Source organism: Canis lupus, chromosome 12, assembly GCF_048164855.1.
Source record: "Canis lupus baileyi chromosome 12, mCanLup2.hap1, whole genome shotgun sequence".
NCBI classification, from domain to species: Eukaryota; Metazoa; Chordata; class Mammalia; order Carnivora; family Canidae; genus Canis; species Canis lupus.
In genome coordinates, this window is record NC_132849.1 from 25,268,991 (window position 1) to 25,288,331 (window position 19,341).

Genomic DNA, 19,341 nt, shown 5'->3' on the forward strand with positions numbered 1-19,341 from the left:
AAAAAGTTGTGCAGATACAAGATGTTCCATTGAGGTACTGGTTGGGGGTGAAAACACTATCCCTTAGGTCTTCATCTAAAATCATTAAGAAGAAGTTCATCGTTGCTGTACAAGATATGAGGGGATGGATAGCAGGGACTTGACGTACTTGTTGATTTTCAGCATATTGCAATTCACATGAGCCCATCTGCATGGATTTACACCTTACTGAGTTTTTTGGGTTTTTTTTTTTTTAAGATTTCATTTATTTATTCATGAGAGACACAGAGGGAGGGGCAGAGACATAGGCAGAGGGAGAAGCAGGCTCCATGCAGGGAGCTCAATGTGGGACTCGATCCTGGGACCCCAGGATCACGCCCTGGGTGTGAAGGCAAGCACTCAACCCCTGAGCCACCCAGGCGTCCCACACCTTACTGAGTTTTAACTAAAATAACCCACAAGGAAATGTACAAGTAGCTTCAAAAGATTCCTGCGATATCCTTAGATTGGAAATGCTACTACTAAGAGCCCCAGTCAACCAAACAAACAAACACGGCAGAAATGACACTTTTATTGATTAAGTTATATGGTCAAAAAAGATTTGGAGACCACCCCCCGCCCCCGCTCCAGGTAGCCCTGTCTTGGAGGGATCAGGTTCCCTTCTGAGAGGATCACCCACAGAGAAGGTCACCTCCATCACTAAACAGACAAATGGATGTAGACAAAAGAGAGTTCTTAAATGCATAAAATCAGATGCGTCAGGCAGCACGGGTGGTTCACCGGTTTAGTGCCGCCTTCAGCCCAGGGTGTGATCCTGGAGACCCAAGATCAAGTCCCACATCGGCTCCCTGCATGGAGCCTGCTTCTCCCTCTGCCTGTGTCTCTGCCTCTCTGTATCTCTCTGTGTCTCTCATGAATAAATAAAATCTTAAAAAAAAAATCAGATATAGCAGCAAGTTGAAGGAACTCTCTGTATCTTTTCTGGGCAGTGTGTTGGCGCATCTGTGGCTACTTCTTGAGTGATACCACAAAGTTAAAGCTGATCTGTGTTTAATCTACACAACCTTCTCCTGATCCCCAAAATCAGGATCAGGAAGCAAAGAGAATAGTGCATGAATTGGGACCAGGAGGCTCTGTGGATGCCTCCACCAGTTCCTGAGACCAACAGCTAGAAGAGAGTGGCCTGGTGGAGGGATGACTTGCAGGGAGGTGGCTTGTCCTGCTGTGCTGGAGCTGTGTGGCACTAGCTTTACTTTGGCTTGAATTTAAATCCTAAACAGTGGGAGAGGAGGCAGTGCTTCCTCGGGGACAAGGAATTAAAAGAACTTTGGCTTGGAGCAACTCTAGAAGCAGACCACAACATAGATTGAATTGTCCAGAGAATGGACTGGGAGGTGGAGAAGCTTGGGTCAGCATGACTGCAGAAGGATTCAGGTCCGAGCTGGCTCTGAGATGCTCTTCTTAGATGAATCTGGACTTAGCTCCTGTCCTGAGTGAACCCCCTACCTTTGCCTGGGCATGCTGTTGGTGCTGGGGTTTTCCACTGGGACGGGTAGGGTGGTTCCCAACATGTCTCCTCTTGGCCTGAATTTATGCCACGAACATCCTGCTACTGAGGGCAGCTGAGGAGAGAAAAGAGCTGTAACTATTACTCCAAGGAGAGCCGTCCTCAGGTCAGCTCCAAAGAGTAATTCTCAATTATCCGTCCCAGAGGCCACGTCTTCCCAGACTGAGCAAGGAAAAGTTTACCCTCCTTTCTCTGTAAACCCACCACCTCCCAGTCCATTCTCTGGACAATGATGCCATCTAATGGGAACCAATAATAACTCATAGAGCATTTAAGTGAGGATAATACACTTTTAAATAGAACTCAATATTTCCCTGCTTTATACTTTGCTACCCAGTCAGTGCTATTTGCCATCTTCTTCTGATGAGGCCAGACTCAACAGCACATGGGCAGTCAGGATTTCATTATACTATTAAATATTTTTAGATGGCTATATATACATATATTAAAGAATCACATTGTACACTGCAACTATTTTACAATTTTATTTGTCAATTATCCTTCAATAAAGCTGGAAAATCATTTTTTAAAAGATGGCTATAAATGATGTAAATCAATATAAATTTAAAAACCAGATCAAGGGCAGCCCTGGTGGCACAGCGGTTTGGCACTGCCTGCAGCCCGGGGTGTGATCCTGGAGACCCAGGATCGAGTCCCACGTTGGGCTCCCTGCATGGAGCCTGCTTCTCCCTCTGCCTGTGTCTCTGCCTCTCTCTTGCTCTCTCTGACTGAATAAATAAATAAATCTTAAAAAAAAAAAAAAACAGATCTGCAAGAAGTAGGAATGAAGAGAGATATACCAAAGTGAGAATAGGAGCTGGTTTAGACTAGTATGATTGTCTTTTCTGTTTTTCTTTTTTTTTTAAGATCTTATTTATTTATTTTAGAGAGAGAGTATGAGCCCGGGGGAAGAGCAAAGGAGGAGGGACAGGGAAGGAGAAGAATCTCAAGCAGAGCAGGAAGCTGGGCTCCATCATACCACCAGGAGATCATGACCTACCTGAGCCAAGATCCAAGAGTGGGATGCTTAACCCACCGAGCCATCCCAGGCTCCCTGATTGTGTTTTCTAAATGCTTTATAATACAGTTTGTATTTCTTTTGTATTCATCATAAGTATACTTTTTACTATAAACAATAGCTAAATTGGAAAATATAGAAATAGAAGAAAAACAAAATCACCCATAGTTCCACCACTCAGACATACCTACTATTTACAGTTTGGTGTGCTTCTAGTCTTTTTCAGTGTTGTTAGCATCTAGTCTTTTTTTTTTTTTTTTTTTTCTAAACATAAATATTTATGTATTTTTTAGAAATCGTAATCATTCTGGGGGCGCCTATGTGGCTCAATCAGTTAAACAATTGACTCTTGATTTGCGCTCAGGTTATGATCTCAGGTTTGTGAGATCAAGCCCCACCTCGGGCTCTGCACTCAGCACCTCTCCCTGCCCACTCTCTCTCTCTCACACAGATAAAATCTTTAAAAAAAAAAAAAAAACCCGCAATCATTCTGTGTAACTCTTTTATCACTTACTATCACTTTAGTAATAATTCTGTTGCTTTTATGATACTAAAAAATCATCCTTTGGACAAAGCTGTTTCCAGGAAACCCCAATGCATCATTTAGGTACATTAGGTTCCAAGAAATCTGACCTTAAAATAATTGTTATACTCTTGATTGTGCGATATGTTCGTGTAAAGGGAGACATCTTCAAAAGCCAGTAAGGGAACCGGTGAGAAAATGAAAAGGAAATAATTTTAGAATTTATAGACAATGTCAAAGAAGCCCACTGTGGTTGGAAGGTGATAGGGGGCTGTTGCAGGCGGGGTTACAGCGCCTCGTCATGTGCCAGCGCCACCTAGTGGTTGTGGTTGGGAACAGTCCGAATTCTCTGCATCTGCGGGTCTGGGAGCTGGACGACTCCTGGTCGGGGACCTTGCTCCAGTACCCTGACGCGGGTCTCTGCTTAGCCTGCTGAAAATTGAGCAAGACTACTGTCAGCACGGATACATAGACATAAATATTGGAGTTTGCATTATGAGCACCAAATGGGCACCATGAGAAAGGAAAAAATGGCTCCCAGAATCTATGAAACAAAAAATTCAGATTGAAAGACAGCAGTTTGGTCAATATTCCGTCTCTTGAGCTGCCTCCAATCCATTATCCATTTTGCAGACTTCTTTTTAGAGCAAACCTCTTCTCCACTTGTAAACGCGTTTACCTTATTATACAGAAAAATGTCAGTCTTTTCTCCCTGACAGATGTATTTTGATTGGGCTCTTGGGGAGGCAGGTAGTACCAGAGAAAACACTGCTTTGTTAGAGCCATAAAGGGCTGATACGAATCCAGTTCTGGGTCCTAGGCTGAGCCACTTAGTCATCCTGAGCTCAGTTTTCTCCTCAAATGGGGATGATCATGGCTTATTTGCTAAGTTATTTATTTATGAGAGACAGAGAAGCAGAGACACAGGCAGAGGGAGAAGCGGGCTCCATGCGGGGAGCCCCATGTGGGACTCAATCCTGGGACTCCAGGATCACGCCCTGGGCCAAAGGCAGGCGCTAAGCCGCTGAGCCACCCAGGGATCCCCCTCTTTGCTAAGTTATAATAAGGAGTTGATGTCTTGCCTAGCGCTTTGCTTTTAGTGGGGTGCTCAATAAAGCGTAGCTCTTTTTGGGGTGCTGGGTGGCTCAGTCGGTTAAGCATCTGCCTTTGGCTCAGGTCATGATCTCAGGGTCCTGGGATGGAGCCCACGTTGGGGCTCTCTGCTCAGCAAGGAGGCTGTTTCTCCTCCTTGTGTCCCTCCCCACCCCACCCCTATTGTGCACTAGCTTGCTCTCTCTCTTTCTCAAATAAATAAAAACTTTTTAAAAACTGTATATTTTGGGCAGCCCTGGTGGCCCAGTGGTTTGGTGCCCACCTTTGGCCCAGGGCGTGGTCCTGGAGACCCGGGATCGAGTCCCATGTCGGGCTCCCTGCATGGAACCTGCTTCTCCCTCTGCCTGTGTCTCTGCTCGCTCTCTCTCTCTCTCTCTCTCTCTCTGTGTGCCTCTCATGAATAAATAAAATATTTATAAAATCCTTTTTACATATCTTATCTTTTTATAATAAAACTCCTTGTTAAGTCAGACTAGATTAAAACAATTCAGTTTACCAATTCTAGGACACACAGGTTTTTCCCATTTTAGTATCTCTGAAGTCAGAATGTGTCAATGGCAAGCCAGTGTATTTTTTTCCTTCTTAATAGTTTTATAAAATAACGGTACTTCTTACATTTGCTGGTGTTTTAAAGGAAGTGTGGTAATTAGGTTAGCAGTGTTTGAAGTGCTATAGGAAGACAGACCTGTTTTAAGTGCTCTTGGATTATGTCTGTAGAGACTAAACATGACAGCTGGTTCCATGAGGTCTGATGGTGACAATTCCCCACTGGTCTGTTCCCAGTCTCAGACTTGAACTGTGAGCTCCTATTTCTATGAAAAATATTTATTTGGAAAGGGTGTGTTGAATATTTTAAACCTCACTGAGGGGCACCTGGGTGGCTCAGTCAGTTAAGCATTTGCCTATGGTTCAGGTCACAATCCCGGGATCCTGGGATCAAGTCCCCCATCAGGTGATTCTGCTCAGCAGAGTCTGCTTCTCCCTCTCACTCTGCTCGCGCTCTCTCAAATAAATAAATCTTTTTTTTTTAATTTTTATTTATTTATGATAGAGAGAGAGAGGCAGAGACACAGGCAGAGGGAGAAGCAGGCTCCATGCCCCGGGAGCCCGACGTGGGATTCGATCCCGGGTCTCCAGGATCGCGCCCTGGGCCAAAGGCAGGCGCCAAACCGCTGCGCCACCCAGGGATCCCTCAAATAAATAAATCTTAAAAAAAAAAACTCACTGAGATTACACAGAGCATAGTTAATAATTCAATAGCCTATAGCATTTAGGGCTGCATGGCATACATGAATCGAGTGTATGTTGTTTGGAAGAGGGTATGTTGGAGGGTGGGTGTAATCTCTTCTCTGATTCTGTGGGTTTTTTTCCCTGCTGCGTAGACTGCTCCTTTCTCTCCCGGGCTGGATGGGCTGGTGCTTGGAAAATACCTGGCACATATTGAACACAGTAAATAACAGCAGATTGTATTCTCTGTCTCCTTGGCAACTGTGCCTAGTCTTTTTCTCTCTCTTTCAGTCTAATAAAGTTCCTGTTGTTCAGCCCCCGCATCACATGCACCCGTTGACGCCCCTCATCACCTACAGCAACGACCACTTTTCCCCTGGCTCCCCTCCCACACACCTCTCCCCAGAGATCGATCCAAAGACAGGTGAGTCATCCAAAGCTCAGGCTGGCCCCCATGCAGAACTCCAATGGGGCAGGCTTGTCTTCTCGGGGAACATAATGGCCCTGGAATCAGGCAGCCCTGGGTGCAGGTCATGTCTCCAATTCCCGAGAGCCTATAACTTTGCCCATTAACCTTAGCCTTTTCTGATTTTTCATCCGTGCTTCCCTGTGTGTCCCTTTCACATCACAGAGGCATTGTGAAGATAAGAGGAAATTACATGAGGCAAGGCCCAGGGCCTGGCTCCCCACTAAGGAGGTGGTGTTGCTCTGCCATGTTTCTCTAGTTTAGAATCTCTTAATACTTTGGCGGTGCAATGAGCTGGAAGTGAGGGGAAGTCTGCGTTGACCTTGAGTCTAGCCCAGCTGTGGGCTGTGCCTCCCTTAACCAAGACCTTTGCCTTTTATATACTGAACATTTTCAAATAGAGTAACCAGTCTAGCCAGACTTAAAAGTGCAGCTACAAAGCAGCAAGGCTGAGCTGGCTTTTTTTTGTTTGTTTGTTTGTTTAACTTGTTCACCAGAACTGTCCACCCCAGGGAGACACAGCCTCATCAAATTCCCAGAGTTGTCATGGCTCAAAGCATTTTTGGAACCCCTCTTAAGAGAAATCACAGTTACTTACTATAAGTAACAGATAACGAAGAGGACAAACATGGAATAGAAATCCAAAGTTTACTTCTCCATGAATGGGGCAGGTTATCTAGAGGAATAGTTAGATGACTCTGGGGAATATCTTGGGTCTCTCAGTCTAGGACTTCTGGTTCCTTTCTTGGATGACTCCTGTATAAGCAACTGGAAATTAGTCCTGATGACAGAGGAGGGATCCATGTAGCCAGAGAGAAGCCGTGTTAGTCCTGCCTTCCCCGAATATGCCCTTGACCCCAGCAGAGCTAGGGAGGTGACAGGCAAGGATAATGAAAGAAGGGACTTCTGGTTTGGTGTGATTTCCAGGTACGTGGTAGGGCCAGGAAGCAGTCTGACACATGTCTCTTTGAAGCAGGAATCCCTCGGCCTCCTCACCCATCTGAGCTGTCTCCATATTACCCACTGTCTCCTGGAGCTGTTGGACAAATTCCCCATCCCCTTGGCTGGCTCGTCCCACAGTAAGGAAACTCATAGCCTTTCTCACCCTCCTTCCTTCTGTATGCTGTGCTCTGCCTCCGGTACCTGCCGTGAGCCCTGGGGGGTCTGTATGCAGCACCTCCAACCCCACATTGGCATCCTCTCACCAAAGCCCATAGCTTCCTCTTACTTCTGCCTTCCTGCCCCTTATCATCCTTTCTTCCCAGCCCTCTCTCCTTCCCTGTTCTGAACCGTCCCAAACTAGCCTGCTGACTAGTTTGCCTTGCTCCTGGCTCTTATAGGCAAGGACAGCCCATGTACTCTCTTCCTCCTGGTGGTTTCCGGCACCCCTACCCTGCCCTCGCCATGAACGCCTCAATGTCCAGGTGAGTCCCAGGACTGGGGTGTGAGCATGAAGCGGCCTTTGCAGGGAATGGTCCTCTACGAGTGGCCTTGCCATTTCTGACCACTGAAAGCTTTCTCTTGGCCCTAAACAAGGAGGTACACCTTTCCTCCCCACTCACCTCCTTTCCTCCCCACTCACCCTCATGCCCCATGGTCAGAATGGAGACCCCAGACTCGGCTCACTCTTCCCATCACCCTAAGGGAAGAATTTTAAGGCTCCAGCACTTAGCCTCCCACCACATCCTCCCCACATGCGAGGCTTTGTGCACTGAAGCCAGAGACTGGGAGAAGACTAGTTTCTCCTGAAATGATGTCAGGAGAGGGAACAGTAAAGGGGGCTCCTGTCCCAGGGGCTGGATCCTTCTGACAGTGACACCTCTGGTGACAACGAAGTGCAACCCACAGCATATGCCCTTATTTCCCCATTGTGTACCCTGGCCTCTGGCCTGCTATACCTTCTTTTGCATGTTTCATCCTACCTGCTTCCAGCATCAGATACAGGAACCCCGTGCATTTGTGGGGGAAGGGGAGGATTGCTGGGTGTTTGCCAACCTGGTTCTGTCAGGTCTGTGAATGGGCATCCAGCTGTCAAAGTCCACCATGGCAGAGGCATTTACACAGCCCTGCCATGTCTAGGTGACAGGCACCAGCCTGAACCCCTCTGTTGTCGCTTGTTTCCACATGGTACACAGCCTGGTTTCCAGTCGGTTCTCTCCTCACATGGTGGCTCCCGCCCATCCTGGTCTGCCCACCTCAGGGATTCCCCACCCCGCCATCGTCTCCCCCATTGTCAAGCAAGAGCCAGCGCCCCCCAGCCTGAGCCCAGCCGTGAGCGCGTGAGTATCAGGCAGCCTGGATGGGCGGCAGCCAGTCTCTGAGCAGCACATGCCATTTATTTTTCTCTCCTGGTGGCGTTTAGCAGGCAGCCAGCAGCCTCCCTCAGCCATATTCTCTCCCCCTGGACTCTCTGTGTTCCTAACCTCTCAGAGAGACCTCTTTCTTTTCTCACAGTAAGGAAAGTTTTACAACCAGGATTTGGAGGCTGAAAGAGCCTGAGAATGCTTTTGACTTGCTTCCCCTCCCCATACACATGAAAGTATGAGCCCTGAAGGGAGGATTTTCTCCAGGTCACAATTGGCTGTTGGTGGCAGAGTGGAGAGTGTCCCCAAGACCCATGTTTTGTCCTCTGAGCCATAAAAGAGCGGGAAAGCCGAAGTCAGTGCCTCCTGGTGGAGAAGACCCACCCCCTTGCTTCTGCCCAGAGTGCCCAGTCCCCTGGCCTCTCTGTCCCTGGGGCCAGCGCCCCTCACCACCACCACCGCCCTCTACTCCTTCCTCAGGAAGCTAGCCTTTCATAGGATATGGCCTCAGCTCATTCCAGGGCTGGGAACTACTTGTGGAAGATGCTCAGGTGCTGCAAGAAGCCATGGCAGCTTGAATGGATGAACGCCCAAGCAGCTCATCCCTGTTCCCCAGGGGCGGTCGGCCCCGAGCCTCCGCGAGAGGCAGGGATTGCGGGCTGGGTGACCACCGACACGTGCTAACCTACAGCTTTGTGACTCCCCAGGAAATCACCAGTCACGGTGAAAAAGGAGGAAGAAAAGAAACCCCATGTGAAGAAGCCTCTTAATGCCTTCATGTTATATATGAAGGAGATGAGGGCCAAGGTGGTGGCTGAGTGCACCCTGAAGGAAAGTGCAGCCATTAACCAAATCCTGGGAAGAAAGGTAAGATCTGCCCTCGTCCCGGGCTGTGTGGGGCAATGTCCCGTGTTCCTCATTCTCTGTCATCTCTGACCCTCTCTCCACAGTGGCACAACCTGTCCCGAGAAGAACAGGCCAAGTACTATGAACTGGCCCGGAAGGAGCGGCAGCTTCACTCCCAGCTCTACCCAACCTGGTCAGCCCGGGACAACTACGTAAGTGCTGCCCTCAGGCCCCAAGAGTGGCATCTGTCGGTGACGCCAAGCAGGAAAGGAAAAGTGGCTACATTGACAGAGGACTCCTGAGGCCAGGAAGGAGGCTGTATTTCTCTAGAAATAAGGAAGGCATTTTAATGCTCAGGAGGCCAACAAGAACATGGCTCTGGTGTCCTAAGGACCAATGTAAATTTGTACCCCTGTCATTTGGAGTGGACTCAGCCTTTGATTCCATAATTTAGGATGCAGCGGGAGCTGTTCTGGCTCTGGTGGTGAGACTCTTGCTGGCCAGGGGTTCTGAATCAGGGGCTCAGCGAGCAATGTATGAGTTTCACCTGGCATTTCCAGTAACTCTTTCCAGTAATCTCTAGGCAGATTTTTATATGTCCTCATTTGCCATTTTTTCTGGTAAGACACTTCAGAGCTCTTAGATTTTCTGTGGGGCCTGAATCGCTTCTCAAGAGATCAAGAACCACGCTCTTCCAGGGAGAGAAATGGAAAAATAAGCCTGAGGGCACTGAAGGGATAAGGCCTTCTAAGAAAACCAGGACACCGGGCTGGAGGGAAGAATCAAGAGCATGTTCCAGGAAGGCTCATTCTGGCTCATTCTGGCTCCTCAGAGGCTTCTGTGGGGAGGGTGACCTGAGTGGCTGCCCTCCACCCCCAGCTTCCTCACTCAGGGAGGGTCAAGGGCAGTATGGGCAATATCCTGTCTCCCCCACTTCGTAGCTGGGAGTTCCCCTGAAAAGCCAACTATTCTGACTCCGGTTACCCTTTCTTTGGCCATAACTTTCAGGGTAAGAAAAAGAAGAGGAAGAGAGAAAAGCAGCTGTCACAGACACAGTCCCAGCAGCAAGTCCAAGAGGCAGAGGGTGAGTCCTGAGGAGGGCACTGGCTCTTCTTCCCACCATCACAGTGGGGGCGGCCCCCTCACCGCTCCCAGGTGTCTGTAGAGTAGTGATAAGAAGCAGAGACACAGGCAGAGGGAGAAGCAGGCTTCATGCAGGGAGCCCGATGTGGGACTTGATCCCAGGTCTCCAGGATCAGGCCCCGGGGGGGAAGGCGGCGCTAAACCACTGGGCCACCGGGGCTGCCCCATATAGATGAATTGAATAAAATTCAAATTCCAGAAATAAGCCTCTACAGTTCTTTAAAAAAAAAAAAAAAGGCAGCCCTGGTGGCTAAGCAGATTGAATGGAGATCTGTCTCCAAAAGTGGTGAGATTTAGGCAGTAAAGGTGATGATAAGATCTAGCTGAGTTCTTTTCCCTCCTATCAGATACTGAATCAGTCTTTGCCATTTTGGCATTGCCCCTTCTCCATGCTCTAGGTGTGCCTCGATGCGGCTTCCTAATCTTGCAAGCCTAGCTTTCAGGCCCCCCCCTTCCCTCCCAGTAGGCGTTCTTGAGTTCCGCCTCACCCACGGCTACTGGCTGCTGAGTCTTTCTTGTGTTTTATCCCTGTAGGTGCTCTGGCCTCCAAAAGCAAGAAGCCATGTGTTCAGTACCTGCCCCCTGAGAAGTCCTGTGACAGTCCTGCCTCTTCCCATGGCAGCATGCTGGATTCCCCGGCCACTCCCTCCGCAGCCTTGGCGTCACCAGCTGCCCCCGCGGCAACTCACTCGGAGCAAGCCCAGCCCCTCTCCCTCACCACCAAGCCAGAGAGCCGGGCCCAGCTGGCTTTACACTCAGCTGCCTTCCTGTCAGCTAAGGCAACAGCCACCTCCTCTGGCCAGATGGGCAGCCAGCCCCCCCTTCTCTCCCGGCCCCTCCCCCTCGGGTCCCTGCCCACAGCTCTGCTGACCTCTCCCCCCTCCTTCCCAGCCACACTCCATGCCCACCAGGCCCTCCCCGTGCTCCAGGCCCAGCCTCTTTCCTTGGTCACCAAGTCTGCCCACTGAGCTGCCCCGACCTATGCAGGCTGTCAAGTGACTCGTCGAGTAGTAATGATTCAGAAGAAAAAAAAAAGGAAACTTTATTGGTCAATATTTGACCTCTGGACTGTTCTGTAAAGTGACTGGTAACAGCAGCACTTTACATTTTGTAGATGTAACCAGTAGCTGATCTTAAGGCTTTTTTAAAAAACAAAACAAAACAACAAAAAAAAAAAACTTTACAAGAAAGAGGACTGAAAAGTAGTGTGTTATTCTACCTGTACGTACAGTGGTGGATGGACCTGGGCAGAAGACCCCTTTCTCTCTACCTCTCTTGCTCTCTGCCCCGCTCCCTCTTCTCGTGGCTCCCACGTGCCCCCTTCCAAGGCCACACGTCGGCCATGGCTGGCCTTCTAGCCTGCTGCCTCTTCACCTAGATCCCATTCCTGGACATTCCCTTTTACCTCGCCAAGTTTTTCTCCTTCACTCAACTCCATCGGTTCTTGCCTTCATCTTCGTCCTCTGCCCAGTGTAAGACTGTCATCATGTCAGAAGCCACCTTTTGCCTGATTGGTCTCCACCAGCATCCCCTTCCCCTCAGCGGGCCCTAACACAACAGCCCCCAGCTTTTGGTGGGCAAAGCGGTCCTCTGAAATGGTTTTTCCCCACACTGAAAGGGATTCAAGGTGCCTGCCACTTCCTTGGTGAAGAAGTCTCTGTGCCACCCCCTCACCAGTCAAGACCTCCCGTCACAGTCCCAGAGTGGCAGATGGGACCTGGCCCCACGGCCTGGCTCCCGTCCCCTGGGTCAGTGCTAAAACAATCCGCCAAAAATCTAAACTCCCTCCTCCCTCCCCCCATCACCTCACATGCTTCTTCTGTGTGTATTTCTTTTTGTTTTTATGGGGAATTTTTGGAGCATTTTAAACTTCCAGTTGTTTATTTTCACAAAAGAAAATAAAATTGCAGTTGCAAGACCTTTCCAGAGTATTTTAGTTCTTTTGTTGAATCAGGCCTCCCATCTTCATAGCAAGCCCTGTGCTAGATTTTTGCAGGGGGTTGGCGGGGAGAATACAAAAACATGCCTGACAGAAAAATTCAGCTGAACTTCCAGCCTGAAATGTACAGACCAGTCAGTATTAGTAACTGAGATCTAAAGACAGTCATCTTTATTTTCCTTTATCTTCTCATAATTGCCAAGAGGTAAGGGCATCCTTTGGTTGTTTTGCATGGTACCTAGCATCGCAACTCTTTTTTTTTCTTAAGATTTTACTTATTTATTCATGATAGACACAGAGAGAGGCAGAGACATGGGCAGAGGGAGAAGAAGGCTCCCTGCGGGGAACCCAATACAGGACTCAATTCCAGGACCCCAGGATCACATCCTGAGCCAAAGGCAGACGCTCGACCACTAAGCCACCCAGGCGCCCTACCACTGTAATTTTAAAACAGCTTCTTTGAGCTATAATTCACATAACATGGAATTTATCCATTTAAAGTGTACAATTCAATTAGTTTTTTTTTAAGATTTTATTTATTTATTTATTTATTTATTTATTTATTTATTTATTTATTCATGAGAGACCCAGAGTGAGAGATAGAGAGGTAGACACAAACAGAGGAAGAAGCAAGCTCCATGCAGGGAGCCTGATGTAGGACTCGATCCCAGGTCTCCAGGATCACACACACTCTGGGTGGAAGGCAGCGCTAAACCACTGAGCCACCCAGGCTGCCCAATGGGTTTTCTTATGTACAAAGTTGTGTATCCATCATCACAATCTTAGAACATTTTGATCACCTCAAAAAGGAATCCAGACCTTTTAGAAGTCACCCCCATATCTTGCCCTTACACACCAGTCCCAGCAACCACTATCTGTTTTCTGTCTCTGGATTTGTCTCTCCTGGACACATGATTTGAATGGGATCGTGCAGGGGCTGCCTATCTGGCTGGGTCAGAAGAGCATGCGACTCCTGATCTCTGGGTGGTAAGTTCAAGCCCCATGTTGGGTGTAGAGATGACAAATAAATAAAACTTTTAAAAAAATAATATGGGATGATACATCATATGGTACTTTTTCCTCTGTGTGCGTGTGTGTGTATTGGGGTTTTTTTTGTTACTAGTAGGCTCCTTGCCCAATGTGGTGCTTGAACTCATGATCCTGAGATTGAGAGGCAGGCATATGCTTTACTGACTGAGCCAGTCAGGTGCCCCATATGTGGTCCTTTCTCACCGACTTCTTTCAACCTACTATTTTCAAGCTTCACCCATGATGTAGCATGTATCAGTATTTCATTCCCGTTTTTATTTATTTATTTTTAGAGAGGGAGATGGGGAGGAGAGGCGGGTGCAGAGGGAGATGGAGAGAAAATCTTAGGCTCCACGCCCAGGGCAGAGCCCCATGTGGGGCTCGATCTCACAACCCTGAGATCAGTTTCAGGCCTGAACTGAAACCAAGAGTCAGATGCTTACAATCTGAGCACCCAGGCACCCCTTTTTCATTTTTGATAGTAAAATATCTGTAACATAAAATGTGCCATCTTAACTCTCTGTAAATGTACAGCTCAGTGGCACTCATTCCACTGACAGTGTTGTATCACCACCACCATTTCCAAAACTTTTCAACCCCCCTGAACAGATTCTATATAACCATGGAGTCATAACCCCCTCAGTCCCACTTCCTCCAGCCGGTGACCTCATCCCCTTGCTGTTTCCATGAACTTGCTTATTCCAAAGAGTCCATTTAAGTGAAATCCTAAAGCATCTGTCCTTTTATGCCTGGCCTATTTGACTTAGCCCACTGTTCTCCATGTTCGTACATGTTCTTGCATGGATTAGCATTTCATTGCTTTAAGACTTGATAAAATACTTAAGTCTTCCTTTGTCTTTTTATGAGTACTTGCCAGTTTTTTGTTTGTTTTTTTTTTACCCTACTCAGACATGGCTTCTTTTTATTGTGGTAAAATGTACATGATATAAAATTGAGTTTTAACTATTTTAAAATGGACAATCTAGTGGTATTCAGTCCATTCACAATATCACGCAATCCTAACTACTGTCAATTTCCAGAATGATTTCATCATCCCAAACAAACTACCTGTTAAACATTAACTCCCCATGCACCTTAGGATCCTCTAATCTACTTTCTATTTATGAATTTGCCTATTTTGGCTACCTTCATATAAATAGAATCCTACAGTATGTGTCCTTTTGTGTTTGGCTTATTTCACAGCATAATACTTTCAAGGTTCATCTACATTGTAGCATGTGTCAGAATTTCATTCCCTTTTATAACTGAATAATCCATTGTATATATAAACCACATTTTGTTTATCCATTCATCTATTGATAAATACATGGGTTGCTTATACCTTTTGGCTATTGTGAATAATAGTGCCTTGAACGTCACATGTAAGTATAATGTTTGAGTTTCTGTACTCAATTCTTCGGGGTATATACCTAGGAGTCAAATTGCTGGGTCATATGGTAATTATTTGTTTTAAATTTCTGAGGAATTGCCAAACTGTTTTCCATAGCAGCTGTACCATTTTACATTCCAGCTGGCAACATGTGAGGATCCAATTTCTCCACATCCTCACCAACACATTTTTTTCTGTTTTTTATTCCAGTAGGTGTAAAGTGGTCCTCAATGTGATTTTGATTTGTATTTACCTAACACCAGTGATGTTGAGCATTTCTTCATACGCTTATTAGACAGTTGTCCCAGACTATATATTGAGAAGACTATTCTTTCCCCCAGTGAATGGTCTTAGCACCCTTGTTGAAAATCAGCTGACCATAAATGTAGAAGCTTATTTTTTTTTTAAGATTTTATTTCTTTATTCATGGGAGGCGGGGGGGGCAGAGACACAGGCAGAGGGAGAAGCAGGCTCCATGCAGGGAGCCTGACGTGGGACTCAATCCCGGGTCTCCAGGATCACGCCCTGGACCAAAGGTGGTGCTAAACCACTTAGCCACCAGGGCTGTCCTTTTTTTTAAAAAAAGAAATGTAGAGGCTTATTTCTGGAATTTGAATTTTATTCAATTCATCTATATGGGGCAGCCCCGATGGCCCAGTGGTTTAGCGCCGCCTTCAGCCCGGGGTGTGATCCTGGAAACCTGGGATCGAGTCCCACATCGGGCTCCCTGCATGGAGCCTGCTTCTCCCTCTGCCTGTGTCTCTGCCTCTCTCTCTCTGTGTCTGCCATGAATAAATAAATAAATAAAATCTTAAAAAAAAATTCATCTATATGTCTTTATGTCAGTACCACACTGTCCTAAATACTATAGCTTCGTAGTAAGTTTTAAAGTTGGAAAGCATGTTTTATAGTTTGCAGAGTATAGGTTTTGCATTTAAAAAAAAAAAACTTACTTTTTTTATTTTTTTACTTTTTATTTTTTTTATTTTAATGTAAGCTCTATGCCCAAGATGGGGCTTGAACTCACAACTCTGAGATCAAGAGTTGCATACTGAGCCAGTCAGGTACCCCAAGTTTGCACTTCTTTTGTTCTTTTTTTGATAGTAAATGGAATTGCTTCTTAAACAATTTCCATTTTTAGGTTGCCTATTTCAAATGTATTGAAATAAAATGGAGTTTTGTATATTGGGGTCATATCTTATAACCTTGCTGAATTTGTGTGTGTGTGTGTGTGTGTGTGTGTGTGTGTGTTTAAGTAGGCTTCATGTCCAACATGGGGTTTGAACTCATGACCCTGAGATCAAGAGTCACATGCCCTACCAACTAAGCCAGTCAGGCACCCTATTGCTAAACTTATTTTAATAAACTTTTAGAAAATCCTCAGGATTTTTATTTTATTTTATTTTTTTAAAGATTTTATTTATTCATGAGAGACAGAGAGAGAGAGAGAGAGGCAGAGACACAGGCAGAGGGAAAAGCAGGCTCCATCAGGGAGCCTGACGTGGGACTCAATCCCAGGTCTCCAGGATCACACCCTGGGCTGAAGATGGCGCTAAATCGCTGAGCCACCTGGGCTGCCCATCCTCAGGATTTTTAGATCACATCATTTGCAAATATAGTTTTACTACTTCTTTTCCAATCTGGACACTTTTTATTTCATTTTCTTGCCAAATTGTCCTGGCTACTTCTAGCACAGAGTTGGGTAAGAGCAGAAATGACTGTTCCTTATCTTAAAGGGAAAGCTTCCATTCTTTTACCATTAAGTATAATGTTAGTTGTGAGATTTTGTACAATGCCCTCTTTCAGGTTAAGAAAGTTCCCTTCTTTTCCTAGTTTGTTGTGTTTTTATCATGAAAGGGTGCAAGGAAAATTTAAGATTTATTAAAAATCTCTGCTACCACTCTCTTAAACTAAAATTGGTGTGCGTTAGGGGTTAGTGCTGAAATCTGCCTTCTCTAATCCTATTCCAGTTAGAAGCTCTGCCTGAAGAAGAACCATATAACTTGATTGGTGCCACACTTGATTTGTGATGCCTAAGATCAGCCAGGCCTCCTGTGCCACTCATTGGTTATGACACTTGACCTTTGTCAGCAGCTCTTCAAATCCCCTCAACAACTCCATGTCACCATCTCAAACCCCACCTTCCCAGTCTTTAAGACTGCATTGCCTCTTAGACTATCAAGAAAATTGAGGCCAACTGAGGGTTTTTTTTGGAACCCTCATATCCCCACCTCCATCTCCACTCACCCTCTAACCATTTTAACTGCCTTTCCACAGGTCTCAAAGTCAACCTGTTTGACTCTGGTTCAAGCCAAAGTCAACTGCTCTGCTGCACACTAGACTCAAACCTTCGTCTCTGTACCTTGTAATCTTGGTCACTCTAAATGACCTCTTCCCTTCAGTCAATTTACATAATTTGAAACTGTTTCACATGCAAACTTCCAGAAAAGTGTAGTTACAATTTACCTTCCATTCACTTCTTATCCCATTGCAGCCAGGTTTGCCCTCAACACTCTACTGAAATATCTAATTCTGGGACATCTGGGTGGCTCAGTGGATGAGCGTCTGCCTTCAGATCAGATCGTGATCCTGGGGTCCTGGGATTGAGTCCCACATAGGGCTCCCTACCGGGAGCCTGCTTCTCCTTCAACAGCCTGTGTCTCTGCCTCTCTCTGTGTCCTTCATGAATAAATAAATAAAATCTTAAAAAAAAAAATCTAATTTTAACTCCTTATCTTCAACTCTATGCTGTATTTTATTTTGTTGATTTCACTTTCCTCATAGAAACACTCAGGTTGGGGCATCTGGGTAGTTCAGTCGCTTAAGCATCTGCTTTCAGCTCAGGTCATAGTCCCAAGTTACTGGGATCGATCCCCACATCAGGTTCCCTGCTCAGCTCATGTTCTTGCACGTGTGCTTGCTCTCTTTCAAATAAATAAATATTTTTTTAAAAAAAGAAACACTCAGTTCTATGACAATTGGGACAACTGGGAACTCTCAAAGGATGTTGAGTAAAGAAAGTGGGAAACAAGATGATTGTGTCCCAGAAGATAAGTGGCATGACTGGTTGTAGCACTAAAACTATAAAGAGGACCTGTAAGGTAAGAATGGTACGTATGTTTTGTAACTGGCTTTATTTTCAGTTAATAATCTATCATATGCACATAAATGCCTATAAAGAAGGGAAAACCAACAAAATATTCATGACAATAGCTCTGGATTATAAGATATTTTTATTTTCTTACTTTCATTTATCTTTATATTTAAAAATCTCATATAATGTAATTAATTATATAATAATAACTTTGGGGAGTCTTAATTATATGCCAGATATACTGCATGATTTGGACACTACTCTCCTGCCTAGTAATATGGATGCCAGGTCAAGCTAAACAATTCCATTCCCTTCCTTACACACATGCCAAGCAAATATCCTGTCATGTTAGCCAAATATTTATTTAAGGGAGGTGGAGATAATTTTCTTTTAGAAACAGATTCATTTACCAGTTCACATCCTTTAGCCAGAGCAGAGTCACATTTCTGAAATAACTTCATAAAAAATTTCTCTGATTCTTTTTTTTTTTTTAACATTATTTGAGAGAGAAAGAGCTCACGCACATGCACGCAGAGGGAAGGGGCAGAGGGAGAAAGAAGTTTGAGCAGACTACCTGCTGAGCATAGAGCCTGACTCTGAGCTGGATCCTAGGACCCTAAGATCACAACCTGAGCTGAAATCAAGAGTTGGTTGCTTAACCCACTGCACCACCCAGGGACCCCACTTCTATGTGATTCTTATTCTCTCCTCAATAATGAGAGTGTGCGTGAGATTTTCTTACAACAGAAGAACACTGGGAAGTATATTGAAGGGTTTGTAAATAACAAAGTACCTGGTCCTGAAAACATTCTATGCCATGTACCTGTTCCTTGAAATTCTGAAGAATTTCAACTGACTGGAACTGCATGACATGTAACCTAAATATTGTACTCAACAGACTACAGAGGAGTAGTATTTCCCTTGGTGGCTGTAGTCCTTTTTGGTGGGATTACATTTTGACCCGAGTTAACTGGAATATTTTCTGATGTAGTTTTCTGTCACACAAAGACTTATGTTCTGGACAACTCCCAGATCATTTGCTCCTAAATCTGGCTTTGCTCCAGCCCCATCCTTTGCCATTTTCCTTATTCTCTGTTATCTAGCAATCTTGTTCTCATCTTTAGACTTCCACAAAATATTAGGCTCCCACCTGCTTCCAGGCCTTCGCACATGCTGAAGGGAGAACTCATCCTCTTCTCTTCAACTTCACCTGGGAGATATCTACACTCTTAAGTTAGGATCTATCATTTTTAAAACTACTCTCTACTAAGCACCTAACCTGGCAAATGATTATAAAACGATTTCAAGCAGCCATTAATGTATAAACATAACAGTACTTTAAACAGTATGATATGGGGATCCCTTGGTGGCTCAGCGGTTTAGCACCACCTCTGGCCCAGGGCATGATCCTGGAGACCCGGGATCAAGTCCCATATCAGGCTCCCTGCATGGACCTGCTTCTTCCTCTGCCTGTGTCTCAGCCTCTCTCTCTCTCTCTCTTTCGCTCTCTGTGTCTCTCATGAATAAATAAATAAAATCTTTTAAAAAAATAAAAAAAAAACAGTATGATACAAAACTATTTACCCAATGATACAAATTTGGAGGAAAATGAATATGTATAGAAAAGAACAAAAAATACACCAATATAAGACGGAGGAAAAAATAAGTACATACGTAAGTGTTAAAAAAAAAAACACTAGAAAA

The 19,341-nt window shown here is 45.5% G+C and overlaps 1 protein-coding gene across 1 annotated transcript in view; it reads left to right on the plus strand.

The window, feature by feature from the left end:
• The window catches only part of TCF7L1 (transcription factor 7 like 1), a 159,242-nt gene extending 147,137 nt beyond the window's left edge, over window positions 1-12,105 (plus strand). Inside the window, exons 5-12 of the mRNA XM_072768932.1 lie at window positions 5,719-5,851; window positions 6,870-6,972; window positions 7,234-7,317; window positions 8,029-8,172; window positions 8,904-9,063; window positions 9,147-9,254; window positions 10,051-10,126; window positions 10,720-12,105. Of these exons, the coding sequence (XP_072625033.1) occupies window positions 5,719-5,851; window positions 6,870-6,972; window positions 7,234-7,317; window positions 8,029-8,172; window positions 8,904-9,063; window positions 9,147-9,254; window positions 10,051-10,126; window positions 10,720-11,153 (1,242 nt within the window). The 3' untranslated portion in view covers window positions 11,154-12,105. The remainder of the gene's footprint in view (window positions 1-5,718; window positions 5,852-6,869; window positions 6,973-7,233; window positions 7,318-8,028; window positions 8,173-8,903; window positions 9,064-9,146; window positions 9,255-10,050; window positions 10,127-10,719) is intronic.
• The last annotated feature ends 7,236 nt before the right edge of the window (window positions 12,106-19,341 follow it).